Raw genomic sequence first — 21,020 nt, 5'->3', positions numbered from 1 at the left:
TTTCTTTACTGTCAATGTAGGCAACAGAATGCTGTCTTTGGAGTAGCTACAATTCCACCTGTTTTACAGCAGGAAAATATTAGAAGGAGCCCCACAGCAGTCCAACCCATGGAAACATTACTCACTCTTCCTACCTGACCCAGGAAAAGCAGAAAATAGGGGGAATTAGAGCTTAGCTACAAACTTAACGATTTCTAAAGATACCGTCACCACCACTCACACACATACACACACACACACACACACACACACACACACACACATCTCCTTTCTTCAGGAATTTCTTCACTGGAGTCAACTGTGAAAAAGGCTGGCCCCATAGTGAACACAGAAGAAATAAACACTTGCACATTAAATTAAGGAAAGCAACAAATATATAAACCCACTTTGTTGTTAAAGAGCGTGTTAAGGAGCGTGTTGGGAGCACCGGCTGTTGATGAAGTTCAGGAACGTCACTGCAGATCCCATAATTCTGAGAAAAATCTGGGAACAGTCTGGGCACTCCCTCTCAGCAAGGGCCATGGAAGCTAGATGTACTGGAGACAAAGCTTTCTAATGCCAGCAGCATGTCTGGTTTTTAAGACATGTATTTATTTAAGACTTTATTTTTCCTTACTAGGATTAATACTACACAATGAAAAATAAAACAAACAAACAAAAACCCTGGTACTATTTCTCTCACAATCAACTAGTTTCTAGTTTAGTTAGCAGGTAAGACTTTGGCATTTACCTGGCACATAACTCACTACTTACAGTACCACATTTCCTTCTGGTTTTAAATTTTAAAAGGGGGCTTCCCTGGTGGTCCAGTGGCTAAGACTGTGCCCTCCCAATGCAGGGGGCCCGGGTTTGACCCCTGGTCAGGGAACTAGATCCCATATGCTGCAACTAAGAGTTTGCATGACACAACTAAGACCCAGCACAGCCAAATAAATAAATATTTTTAAAAAAAGAAGGAAAAGAAGTTTAAATTTTAAAAGATCACCACAGAGATCACACATCTCCAATATTTTACCAAGTCAGTTCACTTCTGATAAATCAAGGACCTAACAGTGACCACTAAAGTTTAAATTGAGATCTAACAATAGTACTTGCTCCAATTAACTTTTTTTTTAAATATATTTTATTTTTGGCTGTGTTGGGTCTTCGTTGCTGTGCGAGGCTTTCTCTAGTTGCGGCGAGCGGCGGCCACTTTTCATCGCGGTGCGCGGGCCTCTCACTGTCACGGCCTCTCTTGTTGCGGAGCACAAGCTCCAGACGCGCAGGCTCAGTAGTTGTGGCGCACAGACTTAGTTGCTCCGCGGCATCTGGGATCTTCCCAGACCAGGGTCCGAACCCATGTTCCTGCATTGGCAGGCAGATTCTCAACCACTGCACCACCAGGGAAGCCCCAATTAATTTTTTCTAAATAGAATAATGCTGTTCACCGTTCTGCTCCTGTCCCTACCCTCCCTGCCTTGAGACCAGGGGAAACACCAGCTATCCTCTGGTCCTGACAAAGACAGAAGAGGAGAAAGGAGGTGAGCTGTGGATAGACTGCCAAGTTCATGCCAGTTGTAAAAGGTAAACATTAAAGCCACAGCAGTCTTTTTGAGAGCCCATTGATGCCAGGCACCATGAGAAGGAAATCTGCATTGGCAGGTTTTGTTATTTTTTAACTTGACCCTGACAATACCTGCTGTGCTACCTGCACTTTCTGCCAAAGAAGTGTCAGATGCGGGAGGAAGTTTGCACACCTGGTGAACTCAACCTCACAATGCCATTTGGAAGGAGGAGAGAGAGAGATAAAGGCAACTACAGAAAAGAACAGAGCCAAGAAACGGAAACCAGGGAGGGGGAGGAAAAGTAATAAAACAAACAATTTGGTGGAATTCTTGTGTGACATTTTCCAAGATCATATTACACCACAGGGACAGTAATAATTAAGTATTATGGTAGCGCCAGAGTGTGAGAATACACCACTCTGGATTTGAATTTTTGTACCTGGAACTCAAAAGGAAACTCTGCACCAGCCACCATGTCTTAGATTTTGATGCCCTGTTTGGCTGGCTGCTATTCTGTGGAGTTTCCAACCGCATGTAATTAAACATTAAGTGGTCTCTTAATGGACTGTCTTTTCCAAAAAGGCCTTTTTAAAATTTACAATCAGTATGTCTATAGAAAACACTAAGTAATTCCCTTTGCCTATTCTGGTGACACTGTGGCCATTTCTTTAACAGCACTGTTATTCTAAGCAGTTGGTTTGATTGAGGCAATTGGAAGGGGTGAGGGAGGGGGTAGTTTCAAAGATGGTCAAGCCAAAGCCAAGCTTGTTAGCAGCAACTGTCATACAACAAGGCCAGGACACAGGATACCACATGGAGCTTCAGCAGCTACGGACCCTGGGACCCATGTATGTTCTGAGAAGCAGCTTAAGTGCTCCAACCGCCCTCCACATGCCCAGATCACCCAGAGGGACTTGAGAATGGAGCATCACACACTGTACTTCCGTTCATTGTTTTCATTTATGAAAGTGCTGACAAACATTAAGCTTCTAATGCCAATTACATTTCCACACATCTTTAAACCCAGCGGTGTTTCCCTTTTGACTCCAAAGTTTCTGTCTCCTGTAATGACCACCCATTAGTGTGTTCTCCCATAAAAACGAATGTGAGCTCCACAGGAGGTGAAACCTTGTGTGTCCCAAACCCAGGAGAATGCCTGGTACAGAGAAAACCCTCAAATATTCACTGAATGAACAGATACATCTTTATAATGGTCCTAGTTTTCCTAAATCCTAATGAAAGTTTAAGTGGAAACTTAATTTTACAAAAGTTTGACACTTGAGAATCCTTTCCTATAGCCATTCTAACATCCATTTTAATCTCTCTAAAACCAGAAAAACATTATGATTTTATTATTCATGTAATTCGTTAGTAATGCGGTTAGTGTCTGCTGTTTGGAGCAATTTACAGCAGGCATGAGAAGCTGCAATGAGCTTGGTTATTCTTTGAAATTCCTGAGGAGGTCATAGCTGAAGTGCCTTCAAGGCAAATACTGACTCATTAAATAATTACATTTCCTTGTGAAACAAATGCAAATCTATATTAACCTACAGAAATCTCTTTGGCAGTAACAATATTAGTGTCAGAACTGTCAAAAGAACTGAAAAAAAAAAAAAAAGGGACTTTCCTGGCAGTTCGGTGGTTAAGATTCTGTGCATCCACTGCAGGGGGCAAGGGTTCGACCTCTTGTCAGGGAACTAAGATCCCACATACTACATGGTGTGGCCAAAAAAAAAAGAACTGAAAATTACATTTGGTATTCAATAAGCATACAGTTAGATACATCGCAGATGGAAACTCACACCTAACAGGTCATTTAGCAGCAATTCCAGCCCTCCACTAATGCTGGACAGTTCCTGAGACTTAAGTCCAAGAGTTCTTCCTTCTCTAGCTTTAAATGTTCCGAACTGGAGATTGTGCCACTTCCCTGGAAGAACTTTTCCATAGCTAGTGAGAGGTCATCACTGACATATTTCTTGTTTCCATCAGTTTACTCCAAATTAGTCTTGGACAATTCTTCTGCCTGCCTGATGGGTGATGCCTTTTCAGGCACTGGCAGGTGGTTGTCAGGTCCTTGCTCTACTGCAGACATTGCAAAGGTCTTGCCTCCTTGTCCATGCGCTCAGAGACATGTTTTGATTTTGCAACCTTAAACAAATTGCTTGCACAGTGTGTGCTGAAGCACTGTGGAAGCTGATGACTAAAACTTCACTCTTTGCAAACATAGTCCATTTTGCCTATTCAGGCTTTCTTGAGACATCAGTCCCTCTAGCCACTTATTTATTTTCCCTGTAATTCCTTACAGAGCTGAATTGCCATCTTCAGTAAATTCATTTGAACAAATTCATTACCCTGTTCTCTTCTCCTTCTGCCATCATCCATACTAGTTGATTTGCATAAAGCCTTTTTTATTCCCAATTATTCTCTTACTTCTTTTTTTAAACCAAGAGCCCATTTACAAGGTCTTTATTACTTTATTACTAGATTACTTTACCTCACTCTTCTTGTTAAATGCCAGTGTATAAGGGAGAAAATGTGAAATGCAATGGCAGCCCTGTTTGAGCCACATTTAAAAGGAAATTAAAACCATGTTTTGACAGTGTTTTTAGAGATGGGGTGGGGGCAATAAACATTGTCCACAGAATGAACTAACCCACATTATGTGGGAATAAAGATGCCAGTATCATTCTTAACTAAAGTGAGAGCAGGTTGGTGTTCAGAGTGCTTGGAGCTGGGAAAAAACTACTTGCAGTGATGGATAAATATTTTAACTCTTAACATGGAGAGGACTAGAGGTATGATTTAAAGATAGTAGGGAAAAAATTAAAAAAAAATAAAGATAGTAGGGCTGGGAAACTCCCTGGCATCCCAGTGGTTAGGACTCTGTGCTTCCACTGCAGGGGGCATGGGTTCGATCCCTGGTAGGGGAACTAAGATCCCACATACTGCTCAGCCAAATAAATAAATAAATAGAGTGGTTTGTCTTGTTACACCTTAACCCCCTTATAAAATCTGTCTTTGCTCTTACTTCCTTCTTTCCAAATATATTTGCAGATTTCAAAATCCATATGGTTTCTACCAATGTTGAACAAAAAAAATACAGACTCTTCATGACATACAAAATAAATTTAACCATGCAGTTATGTAACACACAGAGTTTGATACATATTATACAATATTATATAATCACTCTTCTTGCATTCTTCCTATTACATCTGTGTTCCTGTCCTTTTAGTAGAATGAGCACAGCCAACATTAGTTCGTCATGGCTTCTGACTCTGACTCAGTTTTGCTGGCCAGTGGTTGACTACAATGATGATGACAATAATGGTGATAATAATAACAGAGAACATGGACTGAGCATTTATTAAGCCAAGTGCTTTAATACCCACAACAATTGGGGGAATAGAAACTATTATTTTTCCTGTTTTACAGATGAGGACACTAAGGCACAGAGGGGTTAAATAATCTTCATAAGGACAAATATCTACAAATATTATTATAGAGGAGCTTGGATTCAAACCCAAACAATCCAACTCTAAAGCCTGAATGCTTCACTACTAGCCTTAACTACACCCCTAGTGAAACTGGGCCTAATTTCTCAAATAATGAAAAACATATACTGACTTACATTTTCTAAGGCACCTGGAAGTTACATCTCCTTATTAAATAATGTTGTGTGAGGGTTTCTACAATGTCAGGAGAGTTAGAAATATAGACAAAAAACCACAACACAATTTGTATATGAAGTTGGGGTAAAATTAACCAAAGCTCAGGAAAAGTTCAAAATATTCAGCAAAGATAAGCAGGATGAGCAGAAGCTGCATGTGCACAAGGGAAGCTACTGACGTCCCTTGACACCAAATCCACTCAAGTTATCAACGAAGGACACAAATGTAAAAGTTCAAGACCTACAATAAAAACTGGCCTCTGGAAAGTAGTAAATTTGCCAGCTTGGATAGATCTTTGAAAGGCTGAGTAAATCACCTAGTCCAATGCTCTCTTTGATTTAAGACATATGCAAATCATTTCAATATGGGGGACTGATCCCGTCTTCACCATCATCATCTTGAAGAAGTGGCAGCTCTAACCAAGGAAACAAAAGCCTAGACTCTTCCCCTTTAAGGTTCTGGACTCTATTCAGACCCTCTCATGAGGCAGAGAGATACTAAAGAAAGATAGTCCTGAAATTGTAAGCCCTTACAAATACTCTAAACATGTGTGTTTGCCTCTTGGCTGACCGGGAAAATGTTGTGACTCTCTTTATGCTTTCTGAACATTATATCATCAAAACACGAGAGCCAAGGCCAGTCTTAAGCGGTAAAATGCCTTCATTGTTTACCCCATGTCTTACTTCCCCACAGTCACTTAGGCAACTGCCCAATGTTACAAAATGCACCACTTTACCCATCAGTGACTTTTTGTCATAAGGGGTGTTCCTTTACCAATGTATACAATGCACCCATCCTATGATTAGTAATTATAGCTTACGTTTATTTAGTGTATCATTTTGGGGAGAAGATACTAAACGATGGAACAGGGTTTGTAAATACCAGTTAATTAAAAAGCTAGGGCAGCAAACAAATAGACTAGGAATGAAGTTATGGAGAAACATAGTGACATGGTTCTGTGACACTGCTGACAACTGAAGTTCTGTGTAAGTGAAGCTGATTTTTGATCCTGTCCAAAGGAACTTTTTGCTAAAAGTACCTAAAACAATTTGGTTTTACCATCAATGATCCACTTCCAACACATGGACATTAAAAAATATATTAAAATAGCTGCAGTATTTTTAAAACCTCTCCATTTTTAAAAAATCTGTCGATTCTCTCTAGAGCCATCTAGCAAAATCAAATTGAATCATTACAACTAGTATATTGGAGTAGCAGGGGCAGAATAATTCCACCGAGTAGTAATGGCAGGTTTCTATGACTTCAGGCTAGAACTGAGTAGGCTGGGACATGAAACTAAAACTCTTCCCTCTACATATTTGAAAATGTGAATAGTAGTAGTTTCCCTGCAGGTCACTTGGCCACCCCTCTCTGGGCACCGACACATAGGACAGCTTTGTTTTTCAGTACACCCCTTTCCTTTATTCTCCACTGCCCACCACTTCTGCCATCCCTTCTAGCCCTGAACTTTACACCAAATGAGTATATGGTGATCTGTACTGACCTTAGAGATGGCAAAATAAAAGCCATTTTCAAAACAATAAAACCAATTCTAAATAGGACTTTGCCTTTTATTTAAGGTGAATTCCCTTTACTGTTTGGCAAAAACATTCATTTCCAGAGGCTTTTTCTAGTCATAGTTACAGTGATGTTGTTCAAAGTTTATTGGGCAGGGAACACACAAGGTTACCTTTTCAACCTTTCTAATTTTTATTGAATTCTAAGCTCCTACATCTTGGCCCTCAGGCATTTTCGTTGACAAAGCCCTCCTACCTTCCAGTCCAACAAAGACCAAAGACTTTGGATATGAATTTTTTAAAGTAACCACTGGAGAAGAGGCTTCAGTTGTATTGGCCCAACTGGCAATCTGTGGAAGGACACACGAATTGCTCAGAGATAATGCCCTGCCTTTCACCCTGCGGTCACCAGTTTGAGTCAAGCAGAGATTAACGGTGTCCAAGGGTTGTTATCATCTGGTGATGGCCTGGGAGCTGATATAAAATAAATTGCTAGTATCTTGTGTCTACTTGCCTGAGGTCGCCTGGTTCAGGCTATTTGAGGGACCAGATCCAAATCTTAGCTGCAATGGTTACTCTAAATGGCAGCCTCTGTGCAAAGATCAAATGCTAAATAAACCACAGATTATACCTCTTCTTGCGTTAATGGAAGATATCCTCTCAGACGAGGTTGGAAGTAAGCTGGGGAGTTCTAAGTGGGGGAAGTGGGCAAGATCTGCTATTCAAGACGAAAGTCCTCTAAGTATTTAATTTAAATTCTATCCCGGGTCCCCTACAGATTATGCCACCTGATCTTGAATTCCTCTCCTGGATGACATAGTCTTGCCCTCCTTCTCACTCAGTCAGAAGGTCCCACCTCCCTTATCTATTGTTTCGTCCACCTTTGACAGTCATCAAGCTTTAAAAGGAAAAACTTTTCAACAGAAAAATTGGGGAACCTACGCATGGTTGGTACGTGCACACACATTTATGTATGTGCAGAGACAGAAAGAGAGAGAACCAATTCACATTAAATTTTCTGAAATATTTAATTAGGGTTGGAGAATATCTTTTTATTATTATTGTTGATTGTTTTGTTTTGATTAAAAAGGCTTTTGGATCTGAATCATTAAAATATTTGCTTAAATTTTCTACTTGACATTTCATGCAAAATACCATTAGAATAAATCTTGTCTACTTCATTCATTAATTTAATGTGTCATACATAAACAGACTCATGGACAATAATTCAAATTTAGGTAGAATTTAGAAATAACTAGGTAGAATTTAGAAATAAAAGGGACTTTTAAGATTATTTTGTTTAAAGAAAATTAAAGGTTGCTAAAAGTTAAGGGTAGAGTTACATTTTACAGGGCTGCCATCTTGTCCAATTGTTACCAAGAATTACAAAAGTTTCCATCTCCAAGTTCACCCTTCATTCACAACCTATGCATCATAAAAACCAACGGTTCATAATTTGGGGTGGTTACAAACCCTTTTGTGAATCTGGTGAAAGCTATGGATCTTCTGCCCAGAAAAAATACACTTAACATACAAACCAAAGAAATTTTTATACAATTGAGTCAATTTACCCATCCTCTAAAATCAATCCACGGACAACCATTCCCAAAAGGATACTAGAATCACAGGTTAAGAATTCCTGAAAAAGATATCAGCTCAAGCAATTTCTAGTAAGGGTACATACTCCACATTTTTATCAATACATATGAAGAAAAGAGAAAAAGGAAAGAAAGCAATATGCCCTCTTAAAATGGGCAGAAATCAAGATTATTGGTTTAGGGCTTCCCGGTGGTGCAGTGGTTAAGAATCCGTCTGCCAATGCAGGGGACAAGGTTCAAGCCCTGGTCCAGGAAGATCCCACAAACCGCGGAGCAACTAAGCCCGTGAGCCACAACTACTGAGCCGGCGTGCCTAGAGCCTGGGCTCCACAACAAGAGAAGCCACGGCAGTGAGAAGCCCCTGCTCCCGCAACTATAGAAAGCCCGTGGGCAGCAAAGAGGATCCAATGCAGCCAAAACAAATAAATAAAATTTAAAAAATATATATTATTGGGTTTAATCAACCCAATTATTTGTCCTTGAATATGGTGAATACATGTTTGTACCACTTCTCCACCTCAAAATTAGAGGGCCTTAAAGTATGATCAATTTTAAGACCAAACATATCCCTTATGATTTTGGTAAAAGATAATTAACAAATAGACTGAGGTTTTGTTAGCCTTCTAGAGCTTCAAGTGGTCAACTCAGACGAAAATTAAACATAGTCAACTTAATCAGCAAGAGCTACTGAAAAATAAATTTCAGTTAGAGACTTGGATCACTTTAAAAATTAATGTGATTCTTCTTTCCAAAATTACCTAATTTCACTTTAGACATATATGTCTAATATATATGTACACATATATATAATGTACACATGTATATATGTGTAATTTCTATATTACACATATAAATATATATAATTGTCCAAAATATCTGCCTCCCATTTAAAAAAACATCCTTACCACTGAAAGAATGGCTGAAATTCCCAAACACAACTCAGAAGTTATCAAATTTGTTTAGATTAGTGGCCAAGAAGGACTCAGGGGAAAGCTTTACATGTGCATCCTTAGTGTTCAAAACTATCTCAAAATTCAGTTTAGACGACTTCGTCAGCCAGTAGTCAGAACATACCCTGGCACGAAGTAATCTCGCCGCTCCACACGCCAGCTGGCAAGGCCTCGAGTTGGAACCGGAAGCCGCTGCCAGCCGGCCGCCCAAGCCCTCGGGCCCGGGTGGGTGCACTTCCGCAAGGACACTGGGACGGTGCCGGCTATTCCTCGCGGGACCGGCACACTTGGTTCCGGGATCTTAGCCCAGGCCTGGCGCGGTAGGCAGGGGTTATGTCAGGTCGCAAGCTCTAAGGACAAGCCTGTTTCATTTCCCACGTCTTTCACCACAAGAAGCTTGAGGGAGGAAGTCTGGACTTTGGAGCCCGCCCAGCGTGGGGCTGCGGTCCGGGCATGCGGTGAGAAGAGCGCCCACGTCGCCCTTGACCGAGGGTAATCATTGCCTCGCGGCGTCCTTTCACTCACACCCCCATCAGATCCTCGTAAAGACCATGCGTGCGATTGGAGAAGGAAGAGCACGCGGATCGCGGGCTCCCGGGTGCCCCCGCTTCCGCGAGGAGGCACAGTGCCCTATGGACCCAGCCTCGCCTCTGCCGGGTGGGCGCGACCCACAGTCTACCGCTCCGCAGGGGAACCGGCGGCGCCATGTGCGGCCTGGAGCATGGCTCGGGGCGCTGTGGGTTCGAGGCCCACTTCCGGGGCTGGTGCCCGTGCGCTGAATGGGTTGGGGGTGGGGGGGTCGTGATCTCAATGTCCCACGCAGCTGGTGCGTAAGCTGCCTCTCAGCCACTCCAGTAACTCCCGGCCTCGCCTGTTACTCTCTCCGGACTCGACAAATGACGTTAGCCCGGGACGCCGCGCTGGCAGGGGAGGCCCCTGGGGCGATTCCCGGGTGTACTTTGCAGCCTCCGAAGGCCCAGCGTTCGGAGTCTTCCGCTTAGTTCACTGGGTGAAAGGTGGGGGTGGAGAATGGGAACACGGTGCACTTGCCACATTTTTCGTTGAAAGCCGGGAACCCACTCCCTCCCTTGCGCCGCGGCCGCTGCCAGGGCGTCCTTAGCGTCGACGACTGCGCGCACCCAGTCCAGAAGGCTTCCTCGCGGGCAGCGGGAGAGCTCCACGAGTGTTCCGGACGTGGCAGGTCTTGTCGGGGCAAGCCAAGCAGCCTCTTCACAGGCTTCGCTCCGAGGCGGCCAGAGGCCGAGAGGCTCGGTAGTACCGCGGGGAAGCCCCAGACTTAGGGGAAACCGACACCCCAGGCAGGGGCCTAGATGTGCCCTAGCCACCGCCTTTCGGGCATCGCTCCATTAAAAGAGGGGAGGGGAGGGGCAGTGACCGGCAACCCGCCCTTCTTACGTCTGGGGGTGACCTTACGCCTATAGGCAAGTTTTCCCCTCCCCTTTCCAGAACAGTACGCGAGTTAAATACGGTTAAATGAAGAACACAGAAGACTCGCGCTCTGCTGTCCGGAAGAACGCCTCTTAAGAGCATCGCAGCTAAAAACAGGTTTGACTGTAAGCTGATAATCAGGTAGCTGTGGTCGGACACCCACTCCAGAACGTCGCTGCTTAGGGGCCATGTTATCACACACGACGTCCATTAGGCCCCAGTAATCCGCTATCAACGCATTTTAGAGCCGTTTGAATGTTAAGGCGATTTTTTATTAATGGCCCAGGAGCCTAAAATGTGACTGTTGGTTCTAGGAACAGATTTTAACACAACTGGAGGCTGCTATAAGTGATTTTTAGGTTTCAGTGTAGCCTAAGGCCTCTGGAGATTCCAGTTGGGCAATTGGAGGCAGGGCCTAAGGAGAGGCTTCACTTCACCCAAAAGCTGTCTCTGAGGGCTTTTTATGGCCTTTACCGCGGGAACCTGGGTTGGAGGGTGAGCAGACCTGCAGGGTGCAGGATATACCATTTGGGATTTGGTGGTCCCATCATGGGCAGTTCAAGGGGAAAAAAGAAAAAGGCAATAGAATAGCTGCTAAAATCTGGCATCTTATTTTTAAAGTCCTCTGCTGGAAATGTCTTCTAGTGATGTCAAGTAGACTAAGAAGCCTTTCTTCCAAAAAGGTCATTTTCCCACTCCGAAGTAGGCAAACTATGTCTAGGACACTGGAGAGGGTGACAGCATTCCATCTGATTCTTGGATAGCTTTTTTTTTCCCCCTGTGGTGCTGAAACAGAAGTCAATTCAAACTTTGGCCACTTACCATTATATTTGCTATGAGATTCTTTTTTTATTCCCCCCCTTTGTTGTTGTGTTCCCCCCCCAGCCCCCCAATACCATGTTTCATTCCTCTGAGAATTGAAGGTAAAGGATGGGGAAGATTAAGGAATAAAAGTGAGTCACAGACGTCACGCTGTTCGACTTTCCCTCTAGGAGAAAAACAAAATTCGAAGCCGACCCTCCCCCTAGTGATAGCCTGACCTCTCTGGTACCTGCAGTTATCTTTGACCAAATGGGTTGGACTTGGTAGGGCTCCTTTATTTGAATTTGCTTATTGTTTTTTACAGTCGACAGCAGGTTGGTTTTTAAATATAAAACACACTGCTTGCAAGAGAGGAAGTCTGGCTAATTCTCTTTAGAGCTGGGGGCACCTCCCGTGCTTGTGGGGACTGCTGCATAGTAGAAGGCCTTTCAAACGCATGCCTGCTTACTTCTCCTCTCCAGCCATTTCTCCATACAAAAGCTTCCTCCAGCCCCCGTGATGGGTTCCCTTTCCTTCGAACTGCTTCCACCAGAAAAACTGCCCTTTACACAGTCTAAATTTCGTTTTAATCAGGTTAAAACCGAAAAACCACTTATTATTTTAAGGTCTCATGTTGCTATTAACAGGCAGTTTAGAAGAGATGCTCCAAGCAATCGTATACAATGTGTCTCAGTATACCGAAGCACTACCGTTCACGTGTAATGTTAATTCTGTCCGAGACAAATCCCATAATCTGTGCAGTTTCAGAGCCTAATACGGAAAAACATCGGGGTGGGTTATTTTTTTGGGTTTTGCTCTCTCCATCCCAGGGGAAAGTGCCAGGGGCTCCCCGTTTTTTGTATCATGCTAATAACCCAAGGGCAGAAATGGAGCGACTAGGGGGATCAGGTTTTATCAGGGCACGCTGCGCTTACAGGGTTCTGGCCGTTGAGAAGAGGAAAAGAAGTGTTCAAGACAATGGTCGCAGATCTGGGCATGTAGATGCGTAAATGGGGCGTGAACCCTTTTGTGGTACGAAAGGGAAAGAGATAAGGTTTTGAAGGAAGGCGTGAAGAAGGCAGAGGTCATGGCAAAACCCGACCCTGCATCTTCGCATTTTGGTCGTTTTCTAAGACGTCAGCTTCCGTTTGTGTGGGATGCGCCTGTCTCCTGCCCGACTCCTTTGTGTTTCTCTTTTGTATGATTAAAACACGTCTGTGTATCAATAAACCACCACCTCACACTGGCACTCCTGGTTTTGGGTTACAGCTTTGTCCGGGTAACAACAGCGAGGTTTTCAGCGGGTGTTAGACGCGGGTTCAAACATGTGGTGAGCGCGCCGGGACTGGCCGCCCGAGCGCCCTCTGGTTAAGTGGAGGCGGGCGCAGGACTGCGGCCCTGCCCTGCAGGTAACCGGAACGGGCCGCCCGGCGCTGTCCGGGACGCCAAAGGCACGGCTTTCCCCTTCCAGAACTGGCCTCTGGCCTTCAGGGCGGTTGAGTGCTGCGCCGGTTCTGAAAAGGAAAAGTCAGGGCATCCAGTTTAAAGACGAAATCTAGAGGCGTCGGAGAAAAGGGATGAGCCAAGGGTAACAGAGTCCCGCAGGCTCTCCCCCGAAAGGCTCACCTCAGAGCCCAGGAGCCCCAGGGAGGGCAGAACACCGAGCACAACTCCCCCAGCCCCACTAGCAGAAGCCCCAGGCTTCCTTGGAGGATTCCTAGGGCCCAAGGCAGGCCCAGCTGGACCCCGTCGTCGGCGCCACGTCTTCGCCGGACACCGGAGGCCAAAGGCACGGCGGGAGTTCCCGCTGTGGCGGCGGCGGCGGCCTCGCCCTTTACCGCCAGTAGGACACCCAGCCGTCTGCGGCGCTTCCTCCCGGCGAGAGGGGAAGGCAAGAGGCCGCGGGCCCCGTCGGGCCCGCATCTCTCCCCCGGCCCCCTCTCACGGACCCGGCAGGGCCACGTCGCCATCCTCTCCTTCGGTCTCGGCTTCCCTTCCCTCCAGCTCAGGGCGTTTGCCTCCTGGCCGGGCCACGCACGCGCACCTGGAGCCCGCCCGGCCCCCGAACTCGGCCAGGCCGTGCAGTCACCCGGCCACGGGTGCCCAGGACCACGGCTGACGCCGAAGCCTGACTTCAGGTCTCGAGGAGGCCGTGCTCCTCCCTGGGCTGGCGGCGCGCGGGCCTCGGCGGGGCCCACAGCGCCCGGAGCCCGCGAGGGAGACTGAGGACCGGGCCGTGATGGGGGCTGCGGCTCAGCCGAGGTTCCGACCAGAGCCGGAGCCGGACCAGAGAGAGGGGAAGCTGGCGGACGAGTGCCTCAAGGCCGCCCCTTCCCGGCCCGCAGGGCCGAGTGGAGCCCAGAAGGCGGCGCCAGCTAGAGAGCCACTTGGGCCTCGGGCCCCCCGGGGCAGAGATGGGAGTGCCGTTCCCGGCTAGCTCCGATCGGGCAGTCGAGATTTAGAAAACACAGCTCTGAAAGCCCGCCGTGGATTCGGCGGGAAGCACAGGCTGTTCCCGGGCGCCACGTCCTCGCAGTGCCGCCCGGGGCTGAGGGAGTGGAGAGCCGCAGGAAGGGTGAGATTAGAGGGAAGCGAGTGGGAGAGGAGTTGAGGAAACTGACCATGATCTCAAACTCCGAGGTTTCGAAAGCCGGAACTTAATTGACTTGATTGGATTTCTCTTATCTGTGAAGGGACGAAACACTCCCGAGGTGAAATACAAAGGGCCCAGAATCTTTGTGGGAAAGATAAAGGTTTGGGACAACAGAGCTTTGTAAAGCAAACTACCCCACCCTCACCTGCACCCCTCAAAACGAAGGTTACGTCAACATTCAAGTCTTTGTTGATCGCCAGCAATCAGTTGAAATAGCTCCTCGACGCCTTTGGAGGGTGGCGTCATTTCAGTACCAACTAATGACGATTATTGGACTAAACTTTATAAAGCCGGGTCTTGGCAGGGCGCGGTGACCGGAACTCTCTGGACGTGGGAGCCCGCGCTAGCTCCCCGCCTCCCTTGCCCTCCCTCCGTTGCCCGCGGTCAGGGGGAATTCATTTCTCCTTCGCCGTCAATTCAAAGGGATTTAACTCCGTGGTCTGTTAAACGAAGTTGTGCAAAGGTGATGGAAAAATTAGTTTCGGAGGGGGCTCGGCGCCTTTTTCTGACGTCCTTCTTTTTTAAAGTACGGGGAGAGAAACCTAACCGCGTGATTTGCTGAGTAGTCCGCTGTTTGTGGTGGTTGTTACTGTTTTTACAGAGAGGGTAATCTTTCCTGTTCCTTTGTGGGGCATCCTGAAAACTGAAGGCCGTGTGAGAAATTATTGAGGATCTGTTTTCCTTGCATGAGACCCAGTATCTGGACAGCTATAAAGCAAAGATTCATGTTCGTTCCTTCTCTAACTCTCTCTCTCTGCACCCTCCACCCCCAGCCCCAATCTCATTCCAGTTGTAAACTACGGTAGGGTGAATATTATCAGTAGGTACTAGAAAATCTTGCCATCAAGTTGTGCCTCAGTTGTTGACTGTAAACTATTCCATTTCCTCATTTCCTTTAGCAGCAAAACAAAAACAATTATTAGACAAGATCTCATGTAGGGCTCAAGACAGCCTGTGCAGCAGCCAGGGAAGGGGAAATCAGCCAGAAAACAAAATGGTTGCAACCGCTAACATTCATTTAAAAAGTTACAATCAAGAATCGCTTAATTTTGGTCAGACTTAAGAGCATAAGGAGTTTAAAATGAAATTAAATATTGCTTTTACCTGAGAAGCACCATAATCATTGGCCCATTTTGTCTTTTCTGGTGATTGGTTTACAAAATGCAGGTACAACTGAGAAGAGACCTATTTTTTTTTTCCCTCAGCACTTTCTAAAAACAACAAAAAAAAGCAACAAAAAAAACCTGACCAGGGTACCTTATGTTCAACTACTGAAATTATAGGTTTTAAAACTTTTCTGAAACTCTTTTGTTCAGAAATCATTTCTGCCTGAATTGCTTTCAGATTCTGATTACATTCCCTCTCATGTTTACCTCAGATATTTTTGGAGGTTAAAAAAAAAAACCCTAAATCAAATAAGAGAATAGAAACAAGGAATTCTTGTCATTCACATTTTCTCTGAGGTACTACAGTTCGCCCCTTCTCGCTTAAAAAATTGATCTGTGTTAAGACATGCTAGTAAAGTGCCTAAGAAATTGTTAGGGTTATCTGGTAGGGAGGGAAAAGCAAGGAGAGCTTTTAATTATTAGGCTCTCTATACTCAGTTTTGGAGCAGTACTAATGAAAGTCACAAAAAGTTGACATACCGGTCATTCATATCTTGTTCATTCATAGATGAGGCCCCCCCCCCTCAAAATTTTTTAAAAATAAAGTTTGCTAATTCCTTCTCTGACCCAAGAAAAACACGTTTTGGGAAGGAGTGGCTGAATGTGGGCTTCTCATTCATAAATGGTGGTATATAATTAAACTGGACCCAATGTTGTGCTAGAACCATTTTAATATAATTATACATATCTGCCAAATCCAGGAAGAAAGGTTTATGCATATATAACTTTTCCAGTTAACATCTGCAAGCATAAACAACGATGATCTCAGTTTATAAATTCATCAGGGTCAGAGCAATTGACCAATGTCTCTTTACTGCTAGGCTTACCAACAGCAAATTACAGATGAGTTAGTGTCCTTTTGTTTCTCTTCTCTCACTCTCCTTGTCCAGAGACATTTTGTTGTAAAGTTTCAGTGCAGCTCACCTCCAGCCAAAGGTAATCTTTTTAGATAAGTACTCAGTTGCTCTGAATTTACTTATAATTATAACCTATTTAATCACAGAAGAACCCCTGCAGAGGTGGAGTTCAAGTTTGCATACAATAACAGGAGATCACAGTTTTGAAGTCTAGCACAGATTAAAAACCACAGATGTACCATTTATATAAGACACACACTGATTGTCTCTTAAACTACATATTGACTCCTTATGAACATTATTTTTTAAATAAAGTAGTGCATCTAGGACAATCAGTCGCACAATTCACACAGCCCTGAAAAGTTTTTCAGTGCCAACTACCAGTTGGTCATGAAACGTGAGTGAGCTTGAGACACTGTCCATTCCTAAGATTCAACCAAGGATTGGCTACGACATTGGAACACCTCTGCTTAAGAAGGCTACGTCCTTCCCTCCTTTCCCTCACAATTTAGTTTTGTTTGTTTATTTTTGGTGGTATTTGGTTGCACGTGGCTAGAATGCTTTCGATCACTTTGCAAATCAGTAAAACCAATGATCTAAAACTATGATAGGATCTTAAGTATCAAATGGTTTGTCCATTTCAGGTAGCTGGTTGGCAGGCCCCTCTAAGGCCTTTCATTTTTCCTTCTATGCCTCCCGGGACATTGATCAGGAGATGAGTCTGAGCATCATACCATCTAACTCTTTTAACCAATGCCTGGCTAAAACTGGAATGTCCAGCTCAGTATATTTAAAAATCACCCACAAAAAGAGGTTCTGCAGGTCCTCACAAAACCTGGAATTTCCACGAAGATGTCTGATCTTTATAATCCAAGCAGTCAGCATTGAAGTTAAGCTTCCAGGAGGCAGTTTGGTCCTTATAATCCAAGCAATCAGTGGTCGAGTTAAAACCCAAGCTTGAAGCTCCATATCCCTGGGTGGAAAGAGAAGCTGGGGACTGATTGAGATGGCTGGTGACTGCATTGGTACCCATGGGACTGAGTGTGGTCCCTGGTCCAGGAAGCTGGTGATGCATAGGGGTCAAATAAGATCCACAGTCCATGCCCCCAAAGTAGGAAGTTGAGCCAGCATATCCTTGACTATAACCTGAAGCCTGAGTATAGGTCATGGGATAGGACCTCTGCATGCAGGAAGAGGAGGTGGACAAGGGATCTGACAGTGGGGAGATGGAAGCTGGGCTCCAGATAGACACAGGAGCACTGCTGCTGGAAATGGCTGGGACTGAGGTGCTAGAGGGGGGAGTGAATTGGCCACTTGTTCCACTCTCTGAACTCACTTCCCGAGCAGGAGACGTCTTCTTTTTGGCAGGTCTCACTTTGTTTTGACCTCCATTCTGCTGTTGCTGCTGCTGTTGGCGGCACTTAGCTCTTCGATTCTTAAACCACACCTTGAAAGGGAAAGAAACTTCTTTAACATGGTTTCAGTGACTCCTTAAGGAAAAGAGTGGCTCCCAGATTATAAATCTGTCCTAGATGGACAGATGAGCTTAGCAGACAATCTCTCCTGCCAGTGAAACTCTCATATATGTTCCTGGAATTATAAGAAAGTTGGGGAGGCTCTATCTAAAAGCATTTGACCCTGCTTTACTCCCAGCTCAGAGCAGTAAAATTTAAGATAATCGCCCAAATCATGACTAAAAATTCTCCCCCTCACTTTTCTATCTCTTATTTCACCCCAAATACACACATACACATAAGACCCAGCTGCATTTTGGAACACTCTCACAATGGAATAGAACATACCTATTCTATGTCTTTTGGATGGGAACATAAGAGAAATGAGAGAAAATAATCTGTTGTTATATGCCAGCAAGAACAGCCTAAATTCAAACAGTTTACAGTCCATCTTCCAGGTAGCAACTACTAATATGTAGGTTGGTTCCATCACTCTACTTTTTGTCTCTTCTAGAAAGACTCACAGAAGAAAGCCCCCAGGAGAAATGATCCTGTTGAGGAAGAAGGTCTGAAAGCTACTATTTGCCAAAACCTTCTTTATGGTAAGTGGAGTGACTCGTATATACTCTGCTTTGAGCTCAAAGACAGACTTCTCTCCTAGGCTCAAGTCTGAGCCTTCAGGGTAGTGCCACTTGACACATAGATTGTTTACTGTATTATGTTCATTGGCTTGTCAACTTTGCCTCTGTGTGTAACTTTGAAAATTCTCTTTACCAGCCTTCTTCATGTTCTGCAATGAGGGTGCTGTGTGAGGGGGCGCTTATCAGGGAAGCTACTGGCATTTTCTGGGCAAAAGTCCTTAGCTGTCCTCTTGAATGAGCTCTCCATATGGGTGTCTTAACTGTGGTAAACATGATGCCGTGAAGGCTGAGCACAAACCACCAACCATGCAGAGCCATTTATTTCCTTTCAGTTAAGACTTTAGTTCAAGCCTCACAAGTGCTAAAATTTCTTCTGACTTTGAAAAAGGCTCTTTTTGATCTGCAGTTCATGCTGATGTGTCCTAGCTGAAGGGGAATCCCAGGTGTACATGTGGTTTAGGTGCTGAACTTTCTTTCCAGAGAAATCTATATGGGACTTGCATTCCAGAAGAGTTGGGAGTTTACTTTCCCCTCCAGCTTAAGGTCAAGTTGAGGGGGAGTAAGGGGAGCGGGGAAGGTATCATTGGGATACCATGTTGATATTTTATCTGCTGAATGGCTCAGATCTAGCAAATTCTGTTCCATCCCTAAGAAGTCAAAGAAAACACTCTTACTGTGTAATTTCTTCTTCTACCACCAAACTGACATGTGACCTTGAGCAAGTCATTTACTCTATTTCTTCATCTGTAAAAATACTTGGAACTATGCAGGAGCTAAGCTTCTTTTACCCCTAAAAGTAGATGAGAATGGGAGGGGGGATTTCCAACGGGGGAAGGGAAGAACTAAAATATTATGTGACTATCCTTGAAATCTGCCAAGGCTGGGCTTCTGTCCACCAGGGGTCCAAGGGTTCTAGGACTGTGCTTTATCACTGCAGCTAAATCACCAGTCTTACCTTGCCAACTGGACCGGAAGAACGTTGGTTATAGGACTGGGTGGGGGTGGAGGGACAAAAAGGGGCACGAGGAGAAATCAGACACTCAAGGGGCCCTAAGAGAAAAGTTTACTGGCTTCCGATGGAGCCGAGCGTTTAGTTTAAAACCTTCCTTTGGTCCTCTCCAAGACCTGGAACTCTCCTGGGTCCTCAACAAATACAGTGCTGGGGGGAGGGGTGGCACGGTTAGGAAGGATGGCTGTGTCTACCTACATCTGCCCTACCTGCACCCTGGACTCGGGCAAGTTGATTTTCAGCGCCACCTCCTCCCGCATGAAGATATCTGGGTATCGGGTCTTCGCAAATAACGCTTCCAACACATCTAGCTGCGCCCGGGTGAACGTCGTCCTCTCCCGCCGCTGTTTCCGAGGGGTGGCTGCGGGACAAGAAGCCCAGGGCCCTTTAGGGTGCAGGAGCAGCTTCTCAGTCACAGGGGTCTCTGCGGGTGTCCGACTCCCGCCACGCCCACACTCAGCACTCCCCTGGTCCTCGCAGCAGCTCAACCCGGACCCTACCCGTGTCCTCCCCACCCCCTCCCGGCCTCGGCTCCTCTGGCAGACACTGCCCCTTCCAGGGAATGCCCCACTCCGCCTGACGTCGGAGATGGCTCCAGACAGAGGGTCTCTTCGAAAGCTAACCAAAAAAAAAAAAAAAAAAAAGGGGGGAAAAAAAAAAAAAAAAAATAGGGAGGACAAAAAACAAGAACCCTCCAAAATCAACCCCTAAACCATCAACACAAAAACCCCACTCTGTGAAGTCAAAGGATCCCTGAGGACTGGCAGCTCGAACTGATGGGGCAAATCTCGATTCTGCCCGAGATCTAGGCTTTTTAGGACTCCAAGGGCCTTTGTTCCTCCATCTTTCAAATGGGGGCATATTTCATACTTCTTGTTCTAGGAGGATTTTAAAAAACAGATCTTATCGGAAAGGAGAGCACTCACACCCGGGGTAAATCACACCTCTAAGGATTAGAGGCTAAGGGCCTGGAGGTCAGAGGGGAAGCCCCAGGCTTGGCGGGGAGAATTTATGATGAGAAACCCGACTTCGCCAAGAGGGCACTTCCGAGGAATTGGACTTCGAGGTACAGGCAGGATCCCCTCGCCCAAATGACAAGGGCAGTAGCCTTCCTCGCCCCACTCCTACGTTGTAGATCCACCTACTCCCTTTCCCCCAGCCCCTGTCCTCTCCTCGGCCGGTAAATGCCCTGTGGCTTTGAGCTTCTCGGAAGGAAAACCCAGTAGAGACCTCGTCTGGAGCTGGGGCGGGGGCGACGCCACCGCCAACCCCGGTGCTCGGGGGAAAGAGTGTCACAGCCCCGCGGAGCGGGCGTGGGGAAGGGCAGGGCAGCAGTGCCGCGGGGCTCACTTACCCGGGTAGCCCACCGAGGGGTGCAGCAAGTCCATGCCCGAAGTGGTCAGACTCAGCCCATTGACTGCGTAAGGCGGTTGCTTAAGATAAGACATCATGCTAAGGTTGTTTGGAGGCGCAAAGTCGGCCCAAATCCGGGGGACCCAGCCGGAAGGTCTCGCTTCTCCCGGGGTGGACAGATTCAGAGTCCTGGTGGGTGGGTTTGGAGTGCTGGAGCTAAGGCAAAGCAAACAAACAAACAGAGGTGCTGGTTTACCGCTTCGGAGTACGCAGCTCTTCCACGTTCCACCACTAACTTAAGAAGAGCCCGGGCTCTGCACAGCAGAGGCTTTTAAAGGACTTGGAAAGCCTCCCCCA

At 45.7% G+C, this 21,020-nt stretch overlaps 1 protein-coding gene across 2 annotated transcripts; it reads right to left on the bottom strand.

Annotated features, from left to right (window-relative positions):
• Positions 1-16,274: 16,274 nt before the first annotated feature.
• On the bottom strand, positions 16,275-20,761 carry OTX2 (orthodenticle homeobox 2). Of its 2 annotated transcripts, none has more exons than XM_024731492.1 (3): positions 20,665-20,761; positions 19,520-19,671; positions 16,275-17,653 (listed from the first exon to the last, which is right to left on the bottom strand). In XM_024731492.1, exons 1-3 carry the CDS (start codon positions 20,759-20,761, stop codon positions 17,033-17,035), a joined length of 870 nt encoding a protein of 289 aa, XP_024587260.1. In that variant the 3' UTR covers positions 16,275-17,032. The 2 variants fall into 2 exon arrangements, with proteins under 2 accessions (XP_024587260.1, XP_024587259.1); XM_024731491.1 differs by having other exon boundaries at positions 17,033-17,653; positions 19,520-19,695.
• Positions 20,762-21,020: the final 259 nt, after the last annotated feature.

Source organism: Neophocaena asiaeorientalis, unplaced genomic scaffold, assembly GCF_003031525.2.
Source record: "Neophocaena asiaeorientalis asiaeorientalis breed wild unplaced genomic scaffold, Neophocaena_asiaeorientalis_V1.1 scaffold603, whole genome shotgun sequence".
Lineage (NCBI taxonomy): Eukaryota > Metazoa > Chordata > Mammalia > Artiodactyla > Phocoenidae > Neophocaena > Neophocaena asiaeorientalis.
The sequence above is the reverse complement of the archived record's forward strand: the minus strand, read 5'-3'. Positions and strand labels throughout refer to the sequence as shown.

Excerpts from the sequence above, each read along its gene's own strand:
- OTX2 (XM_024731491.1), bottom strand. The coding sequence starts at position 20,761 with ATGATGTCTTATCTTAAGCAACCGCCTTACGCAGTCAATGGGCTGAGT. Across the intron at positions 19,696-20,664 it reads CCCCTCGGTGGGCTACCCGG|GGCCCTGGGCTTCTTGTCCC; the intron begins GTAAGTGAGCCC and ends TGCACCCTAAAG. Across the intron at positions 17,654-19,519 it reads TGCCCGAGTCCAGGGTGCAG|GTGTGGTTTAAGAATCGAAG; the intron begins GTAGGGCAGATG and ends TTCCCTTTCAAG.